Raw genomic sequence first — 15,561 nt, forward strand, 5'->3', positions numbered from 1 at the left:
AACTTCTGGAGGCAAGCTGCAGCTAGAACAAAATGGGTGGAACACCATGTACCTTCCTTGGTTTTGGCATAGTCTTTTACAGAAAGTTAACTGGTATGAGGGCGGAGGTTCGTTCTCCGAGCTTGTGGTTTGGTTTCTGAAAATTTTGCTACCAGGCTAAGGTAACATCTTCAGCAGAGTGTAGGACAGTGAAGGCAAACCTTTTTGGCACCGAATGCCAAAAAGTTTGCTCAGAAACATCACATGTGCATGCGAGAGCTTGGTGGGGCTGCGCTCTGGAAAAGCTGAGCTTCCAGGTTCTAGCACACACTCATGCCTGACAACCAGCTGGCCAGCATGCATGCACACACCGGTTTTGGGCACTGCCGCACATGCGAAGGGATCACGCTCCGGAAAATCCAAAACTATTGGGTTCTAGCGCGCAAATGCGACCGACAATCAGCTGGCGGGCACACATGTGCATGTTGGTTTTCATCACTGCTGCGCACGCGAAGGATGGATGATCGTTGCATGCGCATGTGCACCAGAAATCCAGAAGACAAACAGGCAAGGCGGTGCGTGCTATGCGACATGGCTTCACGTGCTTCGCCATCACGGTGTAGGGGATGCAGTTAACTAGTATGTTTTGAAAACCAGTGATTATGGCTTCGCAGCTGTGTAAATCCAGCCTTTTTGATTTATAAACTTTTATTTGAATGGGCCTTGTTGCTCTCTGAGCTTGGTTGTTTACTCAAACTGGGTAACATCATCATAGCTATTAAAGAATGGGGCTTAACCAGTGGTGAAATTCAATTTTTTTTTTTACTGTCGGTTCTGTGGGTGTCGCTTGGTGGGCATGGCTTGGGAAGGATACTACAAAATCTCTATTCCCACCCCACTCTGTGGCCAGTCAGAGGTGGCATTTACCAGTTCCCCAAACTACTCAAGATTTCAGCTATCGGTTCCCCAGAACCTGTCAGAACCTGCTGGATTTCACCACTGGGCTTACCTGCTGCTGATGTTGCCTAATTTGGGTAATGAAACATCTTCAAGAAAACCACCAAGCTCAGAGACCAATAAGGGCTCCTCATTTTAACCCAGAGCTACAAATAGTCTCCTTTATTGAAACTTTAGTTCATTGCTTAATGCATGGATTGCCAACAGAGTCCTTGGCATCACCTCTCTTGCCTTCCCTGATTTTCATTTGTTCAATTAAAAATGAGATAAGGACATGTTACTACTAAGCAGAGCACCTCAGTCTCACATAGTATGGTACTTTTAAACTAAGGAGAAGTTAGAACAATTAATCAGTGGAACAACTTGCTTCCAGAGGTTGTGAATACTCCAACACTGGAAGTTTTTAAGATGATGTTGGATAACCATTTGTCTGAAGTGGTGTAGGGTTTCCTGCCTAAGCAGGGGGTTGGACTAGAAGACCTCCAAGGTCCCTTCCAACTCTGTTATTCTATTTCTATTTTGCAACACTATAAGGGCATCCAGTGTATCATAGTGGTTAAGATTCCATGGATGGATCCTGTGGCTTTCTAAAAGTTTTCATGTACTCTGGAATCTCTAGTCAATCAGTTTTTGTTTCTGGAACAAAACTGCTTGAAGTCACATTATGCAATACAAGGAACTTAGGAAGTTCACTTATAAGTCACCAGCTTAAGGGCTCCCTCAGTAGCTAAAATAGCCAGAGCTCATTTTATCCAGTTCAGATTCTGGAGCTTGACATCATCAATCAATCTATATAGTGTGTGTGTGTGTGTGTGTGTGTGTGTGTGTGTGTGTGTGTGTGTTCCAGCATAACTGTGAAATGTCTCAAGCAATTTCAACCAAACTTGGTACACAGATGACTTACTCTCTGGAAACAAATACTGTGGGGGTAAGACACCCCTAACATACCTCAGGGTATGTGTTCTGTTAAGATACAACCTGTTGTGCCTTAAAATGGCTTCTACTGTACTGCTGTAAAATGGCTTCTACTGTACAGCACAGTGGAGTTGCCATGGTAACGGCTTCACAATACTCCACAAGTGGGCTCCGTCTGGTAAAAGGGAAAATCCAACATGTTAAGAATATAATCTAACGGTTGGGTTGGTGATATATAAATCATGTAACAATGCTATACCTGTTTCTTTAAATCATGCTGTAAAATGTGATTGGTTGCTGTTTTCCTCCATTGGCCATAAGAGGGAGCCAGAATGACTGTTAGCTCTCTGTTTGTTAGATGCTGGACTGATCTGATCTAAGTGTTTTGGAAGCTGGCTGTTAGAAAGTGCCATGAGCTATTGTAAGTTTTGCAACTACTAGCAAACTTTGAGTACTGAAGTGATTATATGATACTGGACTATGTTATTTGGATTTTCCCTTAACTGAAAGACATTGATGACTGACTGTCTTATCCGTGTATGACTTGGACTCTTTTTTCTTATTTTTTTTCTCTCTCTCTTTTTCTTCTTTTGTAAGCCGCCCAGAGTCCTTCGGGATTGGGTGGCATATAAATTTTAATAATAAATAAATAAATAAATAAATAACTGTTTGATGGACTCTGATACCTCTATTTCCACAAAAGTAAAAGCCTATTTAAACTGCAGTGTCTCTGTATGCTGGTTTGTGTGTTCTCCAATACAACTCTCACAACGCTTCTTTGAACGTACTCACTCTCCCAACAGGGAGCTTACCTAACACAACATTAGAAATTACATTTGGCCCAGACATTTTCCCCCAATAAATAAATGCCGGGTTATCGGCTAGTATACAATAAGATTGCAACATTGGCTAACTTTAAGGGATGATGTACCGAACTACTTACAAAAAAGTTGTTGTCCACATCAAAGAACCTGTGAGCCCCTCTCTTGTTTCTCCTTGAGTTTGCCTTTCTTTAACATAGTGGCTTTACTTTTTACTCTATACCTTTATTTTCAAGTTCTCATGTACATCAGCAGAAGTTACCACCGGTCTACGGTAATATTTCTGAGTTTTTCCCTAATCTTTGTTCTGAAGATATACAGTAACTGCCAGCAGACCTGAAATCAATACATGCAGTGGATAAGGCAGAATTGGGCCTGGGCAAATAATTTTTTCCAATCAAAACACATGGAACAGCCAGTCTTTTGCCAGGATATATTCTGAATTGATTTGATTATATGAGTGCTTGGCATAAAGATTGCTTATTATGCCTAAAAGATTAATGGAGTGGTTATTTAAAGTAATGGAAGTGATATAATGTGATCCTGAAAGTGGGGGAAAGGCCTCTAAGGTGTTTGTAAGAAGCAACTCCTTAAGGATCAATTCAAGTATTTCTATTATGTGTAATGTTTTCTATTTTACGTTTGGAAATGTAAAGAAAAAGGCTGAGGTTGTAAGTATTTATTTTTCTACTCTACTGCATTGAAGGAAAAGTCAAAATTCACTATTTTCGTCTTTCTGCACTTCCCTAACTTTAATTTTTTATTGCATTTGTTTTATCTTTTATTTATCAAAATGTTTACATTCTGGAATTACTACATATTTGTACTTAGATTTTTAAAATGGGCAGGGAAAGAAGTACTGTAGTAAGGAATTTGTTTTCTGTTTTCAAAAGAAGACTTTAACAATGTTGGTCTTGGGTTTCCTCGTTTTTCTGTTCCTCATTCTTTTTTCCTAGTTTATCGTGTTTCACAGATGGGAAACTTTCAGGTAGAGGCAGTCTTGTTTGCATTAATTTTTATAGAAGATGCACTAAGAGTCCTTTTAGGTGTCTAAATGCTTTAAATAAACAATACATTAAAAAAGCAGAAAGTAATTGAAGCATGGGAGGGGTAAAAATACTTGCAAATCTCTGGATTCATTTATCCTGTATGTTCATCAAAGTCCTGCCTACAAAACATCTTGCTTTAAAATAAAACAAATGCAAGCGGTGAATACCTTGAACTGAATCGAAGCAGAACCAATTCGGCTGCGTGGCACGACATAACCGCGAACGTCAAAAGCGCGCCGACAACACCGCGGCGCTAAAACCGCGATGTCAAAAGCGCGCCGACAACAGCGCGCCGACAACAGCGCGCCGACAGAAGCGCGATTTAACTTAAGGTTAGGTTTAGGGTTAGGTTTAGGGTTAGGTTTAGGGTAGGTTTAGGGTAGGTTTAGCGTTAGGTTTAGGGTTAGGTTTAGGGTTATATTTAGGGTTATGTTACAGCACGCTTCTGTCGGTGCGCTGTTGTCGGCGCGCTGTTGTCGCGTGGTTTTGACAGTGCGGTTTTGTCACCGCGCTTTAGTCACACGCGCTTTAGTCTACCGCGGTTTTGTGGTGGAACCTTCAGCTGACCAAATTATCATCTCCATGGTAAGCACCCTTGTTCTTCCTTGTTGTCACAAATGAGGATAATGTGTTTAATGGGCCTCTACAAACATTTGCAGTGTAAAAGTGTGTAGAGATTCTCAGTTGTCCAGGTCATGGTTGTCCCAAAGGTGCTTTTTCAGGCGGCAACTGGAAAATTTTCATGTTTTTTTTCTTGAAGACATTTCACTTCTCATCCAAGAAGCTTCTCCAGTTCTGACAGGATGGTGGGGAATGGATGGATTTATATTCTTTGCAGACAGCTGGTCATTTGCATCCTTTTAGAGGGTCTTTGAAGCACTTGGAGGTTTATCTGTGTCCTCAGAGTCACCTGAGTAGTGCAAATGGTTCCTGTAGTCTACAATTTTTTCCCCTCTGGAAATCCATTCCTCCTCCCACACCATTCCAAGGGTGTTCATCCCAAATTGTCTAGCTAAAAGTCTGTAGGGATTCTCAGTCATCCAGGTCATCGTTGTCCCAAAGGTGTTTTTTTTTTAGGAGGCACCTGGACTTTCTTGCTTTTCTTTGAAGACTGAAGACTTCAGAGCTGAAGAAGCTTCTAGGATGAGAAGCGAAACACCTTCAAAGAAAAAACAAGAAAGTTCAGTTGTCTCCTGAAAAAAGAGAACCTTTGGGATCTTCAGCATAATATTGATTCCGGGACCAGCCCTTTTGATCACTTGTTAACCTGCAAAGCCAGATCCTTCTCTTTTTTTGAGGGTTACAGAGGCTTTCTTGAGCAAACCAGGCTGTTTCTAATTTCCCCGTGGAAGTCAAGTAGCAGTTGAGAAAAGTTTCCACCACCACCCTCCTTCCCTGCCAGGGCTGAACTTTTCAGTTGTAGTCTGAGAGATGCTAGTGATTTCCCCCTGAATCTCCAGCTGTTTCTGTTTTTTGTTTTGGTGGAAAGAGAAGAGCAGATTGTTGGCTGGTTTGATGGAGAGGACATTGAAGAAACAGGCAGTGTTAAGAAGGACATGCACATGTCTCTTTGTAGGGGTGAAGGGATGAACATAACAGAGCTGTGTGAAGCTGGGATGATTTTCCATGGATTGACTTGTATCTGGGTGTGGTTAAAATAATAGAAGAGAATACCATATTCTTCGGAGTTTAAGACGCACCTTCCCCCCCCAAAAGGGTGAAAATCTGGGTGCGTCTTATACACCGAATACAGCATTTTCAGCCTCCCAAAACCTCACCCCCTTTGCCAAAATGGATGTGCATAGGCTTTGGGGGGAGGGCTGCAAAGTGCTCCTAGGGGCTGGGGAGGGCAAAAACGAGCAGAAAATGAGCCATTTTTTGCCCGTTTTTGCCCCCCCCCATCCCCCCAGGAGCACTCTACAAGCCTCCCAAAGCCTATGCATGCCCTGTTGTTGGTTTTTATTTTTGCAAAAAACGGGCCCATTCCATTTTTGCTCGTTTTTGCCCACCCTAACCTCCAGGAACACTTTGCAGGTCTCTCAAACTCTCTGCATGCCCCATTTTTCACAAAAAACAAGGCATGCAGAGAGTTTGGGTGTCCTGGAGAGTGCAAAACCTTTTTTTTAATTTACCTCTTCAAAATCTTGGTGCGCCTTATAGTCCTGTGGGTCTTATAATCTGAAACATATGGTAATAACTTTATTGTGACTTTGTACACTAATTGGCATACATTACAATGAAATTTTGTTGCCTACAGCTTTCAAAGGGTCATTACCTCCAATATACACTACATAAATAAAATACAGAATTATGTATATGCACACATATATGAAACAACACAGTCTAGTTCGGATGTATACATGTAGATGGTGAGAAAAATGAAACTTGTGAGTTTACCAGGCGGATGGCCTAGGGAACAAAGCTGTTACAGAATCTGGAAGTCCTGCTAGAAAAGAGGGGAGCAACAGAAACAGACCGTGAAGTGGGTGTGTGGGGGTCTCCAACAATGCTTTGAGCTCTAAGCACATATAAGCAGCACCTTGAATAACAGGAAGCGAGCTTCCTTCAATCTTCTCGGCTGTCCTTACCACTCTCTGTAGGGGCTTTCTATCTCAGGCACTGCTGCCACCAAACCAGACAGTAATGCAGTTTGTTCTCTCAGTTGTAGCAAGGACAGGAGGAGAAAGATGTGCTCTCCTCATCCGAAGCAGGAAATGCAGATGCTGGTTTGCATGCTTTGCTAAGGATGACGTGTGGTTGCCTTGGGGTCTGGCCCCACCCACTTTGCCTTTAGCTCCACCTATCTCTCCCCCCCCACCGCAAAGGATGCAGTCAGATTGCTGCAAACATCACTCTGCCCTAATCCGTATACCCCCTTCTTATCAAACCCAAAAGCAACTTATCCAGCTCTCACCAAACTGCCTTCTTGACACAACGGAAGAAATATTGTATGCTGTTTATTTGTAGAAGTAAACGTACCCTTGCTCCATGAGTCACATGGCTAGAGGGCCAGGTTGCCTGTCAAACTCTTCTTCTTTTTTTTCCCACCTCCGCCCCCCCCCCCAATCCACTGCCAGTAATAGGTCTGTGGTGACTGAGATAAAATGCAAAAGTCCATCAACGTTGGGGGATAGAATGGTGCTTCCTTCCTATGGTGTTTCATTATTTAAGCCTCAATGCGCAATCTTTTCTAAGGTAGCGATGGAAGAGTCCTTGTTAATCCACCTCTCAATTGTTCAATTGTTGCTCCACCAGTTGTCATGGCCACTGTTTGCTGCTTGTCATCCCAGCGGGCCTTCCCCAGAGCAAAGTGCTGTGAATCCAGATCAACCGGTGAAGCATCTCTGCAGCTCCTGTTTGATTGCAAATGAGGTGTAAAGAAATCTTTGGCTATTGGGCAGTTTCAAATCAAAAGTAAATACATTTTTTAAAAAAACTAAGTAACAGTTTTAAAAGTGGCTGGAGTTATGCATTATGAAACCAAGACAGTGTTTCTCAACCTTGGCAACTTGAAGATGTCCGGACTTCAACTCCAACTCCCAGAATTCCCCAGCCAGCGAATTCTGGGAGTTGAAGTCCGGACATCTTCAAGTTGCCAAGGTCGAGAAACACTGAACCAAGATGTAGTTTGTTTACTTTTGGCCTCGTAGGTTTTGCCACCCCTCTTAGCTACATGTTATTAAATAAACAATTGGTTACTTGATATGTAGACCCCCTTGGCTTCCAACAGAAATAGCACTGAGACATTTTACAGAGATCTGCATTTTTAAAAAAATAAAAAAATAGAACTAGGGTGACTTGCATATCCCTTCCACGCAAAGAATGGGAGGGTAAGAATTGTATACTGAGTTCTGGGTTTCTTGCTGGGACCAGTTATTCCAGTCATGCTGGCTGGGCGAATTCTGGGAGCTTGTAGTCCGCGCATCTTGTGAGTTGTTAATGTTGAAAAAACAAGTTTGAGTTCAGTCCCTTTAATTTCCTAGCTGTTCCAGCAGGGGTCTCTCTTTAGTTGCAAAGTGCAGCCATGCTTCTTAGCCACTCAAATCCAAACCCCTCCAACGACTCTGACCTCCACCGCCATTTTCAAATTCCAACTCCTTCAGATGCATCAGGGGTGTCAAACTTAATTTCATTGAGAGCCGCATCAAGGTTGAGCTTGACCTTGTGGGGGAAGGAGGGGAATGGGCATGGCCAGGATGGGCATGGCCAGCTCAACATCACTTGTGTCCGGGGCGCCTGTGGTGGCCCAAACACTCTGTCAGCGAAAACAGGCTCCTGAGCTCTGTTTTGGCTGCGACTGTCTCCTGCAACTCTCCGCCAGTGAAAACAGAGCTTGGGAGGGGCAGTGGTGGGTTCCTACCAGTTTGGATTGGTTCAGACGAACCGGTAGTGGTTTGGCATCCTGGGTTGCTGGAACCGGCAGCGACCCAGGCCTGCCACGCCCTGAACCGGTACTCCAGGTGGTGCCTTGGCCGCTGCCATCTTGGTTTTTTGCTTCTGCGCATGCGCAGATCAGTTTTTATTGCACTGCGCATGCGTGCAAAGCGCAGGCAGGTGGGTGGCGCGCCCATGAACGAACCAGCAGTAGTGACTGCCGGAACCCACCTCTGGGGAGGGGTGGAGGGTCCCTCCCAAGCTCCGTTTTTCCTGGCGGAGGCACTGCAGGCCAGTCCTTTGCTATTTCCAGGGTAGCCCCATGGGCTAGATTTAAGCACACACACACACACACACACACACACAAACAAACACATACACACATGTCAGAACTGGCTTCCAGGCCTTGAGTTTGACACCCCTCAGCTAGAAGGTCATGTTTAAAGTGTTGAAAACCTGTAACATTTTGCAAAAAAAAAAAAAAAGTCTGAAACTCTGGAGACCACTTGCTAATATTATCGCAGACTAGATGCATTTCCTTATTTATCGGTCAGTCCATCTATTTTCTACACTGCCCTTCTCGGTTAAGTGACTCCAATGGTCAAGAAAAGACTCAACCAAGGTTGGAAAAAGCTTAAGAAGCCCCTGATTCTTGGGCTTGGTAGAAGCAGGCTGCTGGCACATCCCTGGAGGTGGTGCGAGCCATTCTTTAAAATCCCCACAATGCCCTGTATGTATTTTTTTTACTCCAGGGCTTCCTGTACTTTATTACACGCCATCAATGATGACGTGTAATATATTATACATGAAGCCCTGCAGTAAAAATACTTGACTCATGATGCAGTGCATTTCCTCAGGGAAGACCATGCAATATTTAAAGCACATTCACGCACAGTTTACACCAGCAACTTAAATACACACCTGTTCTGACCCCTCTCCGTACGGTGAGTCACGCCAACACAAGATTACTGCCAGACAATTTATTCATGGTAAATTAACACACCGGCAAGACTTTGGCAGCAACCCAGACTTCCACAGATAAGAAATACACACGAGAGCTTCTCCAGCTTTAGTATAATAGTTGTGTCCTGCAAACAGCCTCCTCCCAAAGTCTCTTCTTATATACTCTCTTGGGAGGAGCCTAATCACAACCACCTGGCCCCAATTATCTTCTGTATCTCCGTAGTTGCTGTCGGTGCTTATCTGCCCGTCTTTGCCTGGTGTCCGGGACTAACTCCCTTAGTTCCTCCCCACTGCTCCAGAGCCTGACGTCAGGGACAAACTTCCTTTGGCTTTCACTGCTGCTCCATGCCTCAGGCACCTCCTGGCAGCCAACCAGCCTCTCTGGTCCCTGCTCGGAGTCTGAACCCTGTCCAGGGTCCTCCACATCTTCCAGAGCTGACTCATAGGGTCCCTCGCTATCGGAATCTTTGGCAGCTCCAATGGCTCCTGCTGGGCCACAACATACACCTAAGTGCTGGGGGTGGGTGGGAGTGGGAGGGATACTTCTTCAGCAGGTCCTACCACTCCCAAACTCATACCTTCCAAAAGACAGCCTGGGAGGCAGGCAGGATTAGAGCTAACCAAAGTTGTTTTGGGGGAGGAGCTGCTGTGCCAAAAAGAAGGTGCACCATAGGATCCTTGCTTGGTTGTTTTCTTGAAGACATTTCATTACCAAACAAGGTTAACATCATCAGGGCTCCCAAACTAGTTAACGCCACCAGGGCATCAGCACCGATGATGTTACCTGGTTTGGTAAGGAAATAATAATAAAAGTTCAGATCTATGGCACACGCGCCACAGGTGGCAAGCAGAGCCCTCTCGGCGGACACGTCAGCCCTCGCCCCAGCCCAGCTCCAACATACATGGACATCCCGCCAGTCAGCTGGTCTTTGGCTCTCTGCCATGCATGCACGGGGGGGGTGGGACACATGCGGGGGAGGCACACGCTCATGCGTGGGAGGGCAGGGCACATGTATGGGGCACTTGCATTGCATTTGGGGGGCTCGTGCGGCACCCCCGCACCCTGTTTATGGGCAGGGAAGACCTCCTGCGGCAACCTGGAAGCCAAAACAGGGCATAGGGACCTGCATGAAGCCCCCCCTCCCCTGTGCCCCGTTTTGGGCTTAGAAAGCCTCTGGCACCAAGCTGGAAGCAAAATACGGGTGGAGGGCAGGGGTGAAGCTCATGCATGAGGGAAACAGGGGGGTATGCACAAATATTCCATTATGGGTGCATGCACCAGGCACACGCTTTCAGCACATGACAATAAAAAAGGTTAGCCATTACTGCCCTCCCTGCCTTTCTTTGTAGAATTCAACCAATCGTTCGTTTTGTTTCATTTTGTTTCGTTAGATTTATTGGTTTTGTATGCTGCCCACTCCCGAAGGACTCCGGGCGGCTCACAATGAAATGGGGGAGGGGATAAATAAGACAATACAAACAATATTAAAATACACAACAGTCACAAATGAAGCGGGACTGGATACTTCAACAGCCCCCAGCCTGCCGGAACAGCCAGGACTTGGTAGCTTTACGGAAGGCCGGGAGGGTAGTAAGGATCCGGATCTCCACGGGGAGCTCGTTCCAGAGGGCTGGAGCAGCAACAGAGAAGGCTCTCCCCTGGGGGGTCGCCAGCCGACATTGGCTGGCAGATGGAACCCGGAGAAGGCCGAGCCTGTGTGATCGAATCGGTCTTTGGGAGGTAATTGGCAGGAGGCGGTCTCTCAGGTACCCAGGTCCGATGCCATGCAGGGCTTTATAAGTAATAACTAGCACCTTGAAGCGAGTCCGGAGACCAATGGGCAGCCAGTGCAGCTCACGGAGGATAGGTGTAACGTGTGTGTACCTAGGTGTACCCACAATCGCCCGCGCGGCTGCATTCTGGACTAGCTGAAGTCTTCGAACACTTTTCAAGGGCAGCCCCATGTAGAGCGGCTCACAATGGACTAGATACAATCCACTGAGATGTGTTTTTCCACCCGGTTTTTCAGCTTCATGCAATATCCTAAGCCAATGTTTGAGTACCGTTTAAACGTCAAGCAAGACTTCAATTCTGGGAGTTGAAGTGCACACACATCTCAAAGCTGCCAAGGTTGAGAAACACTGCCCCAAACTATGAACACACAGACAGGATTTGCACAAGGTGTGATGGGATGGGCCACTTTGTGCATTCTGCAAATGGAGCTGGAGAGAAACAGATGGAGACGAAAAGTGGTTTCCTTTTGTTGAAATAAACTAAACCACAGGAAGCGAAGGCATGTCTCGGAGGATTGCAACACACCATTCTTGGTGACATCAAATTGTTGCCTGACCCAAAGGCTGAAGATTCAGAAATGGAGCAGATGATGCTGAAGTGCTGTGTTTCTCAACCTTAGACCATTTTAAGTTGTGTGCACTTCAACTCATGCTGGCTGTGGAATTCTGGGAGTTGAAGTCCACCTATTGGTTAAGTTTGAGAAACAGTGCCCTATTGGCCTCCTGCAAAGGATACACTTGGGTGTCAGCAACTAAGAAGCCACAACCTTGCAGAAAATGTAATACCCCACATCTGCAAGATCAATGCAAAACACTGAACTCTGCAGATGATAGGTTATGCTGAGACTTTTTAAAATTAAATGTATATGCCACCCATTTCGCTGTCTGAAGTATCTTGGTTTAACCATTATTTGTACAGCAAGCCAATTTGTGTTCATAGAACACAGTACAACAACCCACAATTGCTGTACATGCAACTCTTTAAACCAAATTCAAACATCTCCTTTGGATGTGCTGAGTGCTATGAACCACACCTCCGCTTGAAGTACATGCCCGCCTGCCATCTTATGTGTGGTTTATTGGACAAGAAACACTTGATTTTACACACTCTGAACCAGTGGTGGGTTTCAAAAATTGTTGAAACCTGCTCTGTGGGTGTGGCCTCCTTTGTGGGAGTGGCTTGCCACCCATGTGACTGAATGGGAGTGGCTTGCTGCCCATGTGACTGGATATGAAATTATGAATTAGTACTTAGGTCGGTCCTGGGTATGTCTAGTTTGATGAAAAGAAGGACTACCCTGTTTCCAGTGGTGGGTTTCAAAAATAGTTGGAACCTACTCTGTGGGTGTGGCCTCCTTTGTGGGAGTGGTTTGCCACCCATGTGACCGGATATGAAATTATGAATTAGTACTTAGGTTGGTCCAAGTAGCTATTCAGAAACTCTGACATGAAGCATGCAAGTCTTAAAGCTGTCAAGTTATAAGATCTTTGCCAGTGGTGGGTTTCAAAAATTTTTGGAATCTCTTCTGTAGGTGTGGCCTGCTTTCCGGGTCCACTGGTGGAACCTCTTATAACCGGTTTGGTAGATTTGACGAACTGGTTCTACCGAATAGGTGCAAACTGGTAGGAACCCACCTACCAAGGTGGCGCAGTGGTTAAATGCAGCACTGCAGGCTACTGCTAGATCAGCAGTTCAGCGGTTCAAATCTCACCGGCTCAGGGTTGACTCAGCCTTCCATCCTTCCGAGGTGGGTAAAATGAGGACCCAGATTGTTGGGGGCAACATGCTGACTCTCTGTAAACCGCTTAGAGAGGGCTGAAAGCCCTATGAAGCGGTATATAAGTCTACTGCTATTGCTATTGCTCTGCTCTGAACAAAATACATGAGTTTGGTTTGCCAATCCAGTCAATTTTAACTTACCATATTTTTCGGAGTATAAAATGAGCCTTTTTGCCCCCTAAAAGAGCATGGAAATGTTGGTGCGTCTTATATACCGAATACAGCCATTTTTAGCCTCCCGAAGCCCCTCCCTCGCATCCCATTTTTGTGAAAAACAAGCCATTTTTCACAAAAACTGAGACTTTTTTGCCTTCCCTCAGCCCCCAGCAGCACTCTGCAGGCTTCAGCAGGGTTGGGCAATGGAAAAACGGGGGCGTTTTTGCCTTTCCCCAGCCCTGCTGAAGACTGCAGTGGGCTGCTGGGGGAAGGCAAAAACTTTTTTTTCTTACTTACCTCTTTGAAATCTTGGTGCGTCTTATACCCTGGTGCGTCTTATACCCTGGTGCGTCTTATACCCTGGTGCGTCTTATAGTCCAAAAAATACGATAATTAACTAAGGGTGAAATGAATCATGGTTTAATGCATTGTTCCTTAAAATGTGGTCCTAGGACCATTGGGATCTTCTAAAAACCTCTCAGGCCACCTCCAAAATCAAAATTACTTGCCAGGCTCTGTTGCAAATAATACAGTATTAAAATCCCTCCATACAATCATCAGAAGTGGCAGCAAAATCATTGCATTTTAATATTTAATATGGTAAATATTGATCAATAGGCCATATCCAAACAAAAGCACTTAGGGGAAGGAATCCCCCAAAAATTTTTCAAAATTTTTCAAAGGGGGAAGCAGAACGTTCTGGAAATACTGATTTAACCCCAAAGCTCAGGTTTGAAGGGCTTTGATTAGGCAAAAGCACAATAAACCATCTATAAAGGTAAAGGTTCCCCTCGCACATATATGCTAGTCATTCCTGACTCTAGGGTGCGGTGCTCATCTCCGTGCAAAGCTGAAGAGCTAGCGCTGTCCAAAGATGTCACTGTGGTCATGTGGCCAGCTTGACTAAACGCTGAAGGCACACAAAACGCTGTTCCTTTCCCACCAAAGGTGGTCCCTATTTTTCTACTTGCATTTTTTACATGCTTTCGAACTGCTCGGTTGGCAGAAGCTGGGACAAGTAACAGGAGATCACTCCATTATGCGGCCCTAAGGATTCAAACCGCTGAACTGCCGACCTTTCTGATCGACAAGCTCAGCGTCTTGGCCACTGAGCCGCGCCATCCCTTTATTTATGTACCATCTATATTTGGAGCATTTTGTCTAAGCATGGCTTTATATATTTTTAAAAAATGCAAAATCAAAGGTGTCCCTTCAGCGAGACATGTTTAAGCCCTTCGCTTGGAATCAACCAACCTAGAAATAAGGAGGAAAAAAATGCCGACAGTGAGAACAATTAACCAGTGGAATGAGTTGCCTCCAGAAGTTGTGGGTACTCCATCACTGGAGATTTTAAAGAAGAAATTGGAAAAAACATTTGTCTGAAACTGTATAGAGTCACCTGCTTGATCAGGGGGTTGGACTAGAAGACCTCCAAGGTCCCTTCCAACTTTGTTGTTCTGTTCTGTTTAGTTCACCTCTTTCCCCAACCTGGTTGTGAATTAGGGATGCTAATTCCAGAAGATGGGAATTGCAACCTGGCGGGGCAGCTGGCTTGGTTCTCAGCCTGGAAGGGGGGCAGGGTTGGACTAGAAGACCTCCAAGATCCCTTTTAACTTTGTTGTTCCTTTCTATTTAGTCTAGCTCCCCCCCACCTAGTTGTGAACCAGGGATGCTAATTCCAGAAAAGGGGGGGGGGGTAGCTTGGTTCTCAGCCTGGAAGGGGGGTGGGGTTGGAATAGAAGACCTCAAAAGGTCCCTTCCAACTTTCTTCTTCTGTTCTGTTTAATCAGTTCTTTCCCTCAACCTAGTTGTGAACTAGGGATACTAATTAGAGAAGATGGGAGTTGCAACCTGGCAGGGCGGCTTGCTTGGTTCTCGGCCTGGAAGAGACCAGGGTTGGACTAGAAGACCTCCAAGATCCCTTTTAACTTTGTTGTTCCCTTCTGTTTAGTCTAGATTTTCCCCCCCCCCACACCTAGTTGTGAACAGGGATGCTAATTCCAGAAAATTGGAGGGGGGGGGGAGAGGCGCTGGTTTGGTTCTCGGCCTGGAAGGGACCGGGGTTGGACTAGAAGACCTCAAAAGGTCCCTTCCAACTTAGTTGTTCTGCTCTGTCTTTCCCCAACCTGATTGTGAACCGGGGATGCTAATTCCAGAAGACGGGAGTTGCAACCTGGCGCATCCCTCAAAAAGGCGGGGCCGGCTGGCTTGGCTCCCAGCCTGGAAGGGGGCCGGGGTTGGAGCGCCAGCCGAGACGGAATCCCTCCCTCCCTCCAGCCCATCCGCCGCCTTCGTGGGTTTGCTCCGGATCGCAGCCCCGCTCCCTTTACGGGGGCTTCCTCCGCCCCGCCTTTTTGCCACGGCGCGTTTAAGTCAGACGTGCTCCGCCCGAATCTTCCGGGCTGGGCAGATTGAGAGAGGGAGAGCGAGCGTGAGAGGCAGCTTGGGAGGTGGAGCGCTCGGCCCGCTGGACCTCGCCCGGCTCTGCTCCGGTTCTCCAGCACCCCCCACTCACCCCGACGCTCGTTTGGCCTGCCTGGCGAGGAAGCGCCCCTCCTCGGGTCTCTCCAGGATGGTGCTCAAAGTCTTCATCGCCTCTTCCTCCGGCTCCACCAAGGTAAGGGGACGCCCCCCCACCCCCGCTGCCCCCCCCAACTTTCTTCGCCTTTGTCCCGGAGGAAAGTTGCAACCTCAGCTTCGCCCCCTCCCTCACTTGCCTGGCCTCCCCCCACATTGTAGAGAGAGGTGACTCCGTTCCCTTTCTTTCCTCCCT

The 15,561-nt window shown here is 46.1% G+C and overlaps 1 protein-coding gene across 1 annotated transcript in view; it reads left to right on the plus strand.

Moving 5' to 3' along the window:
- The first annotated feature begins 15,047 nt into the window (after positions 1-15,047).
- SH3BGRL (SH3 domain binding glutamate rich protein like) overlaps positions 15,048-15,561 on the plus strand; it is a 32,750-nt gene continuing 32,236 nt past the window's right edge. The window contains exon 1 of the mRNA XM_032228253.1: positions 15,048-15,405. Within this exon, the coding sequence (XP_032084144.1) occupies positions 15,361-15,405 (45 nt within the window). The 5' untranslated portion in view covers positions 15,048-15,360. The remainder of the gene's footprint in view (positions 15,406-15,561) is intronic.

The sequence above is a fragment of the Thamnophis elegans genome, chromosome 12 (genome assembly GCF_009769535.1).
Source record: "Thamnophis elegans isolate rThaEle1 chromosome 12, rThaEle1.pri, whole genome shotgun sequence".
Lineage (NCBI taxonomy): Eukaryota > Metazoa > Chordata > Lepidosauria > Squamata > Colubridae > Thamnophis > Thamnophis elegans.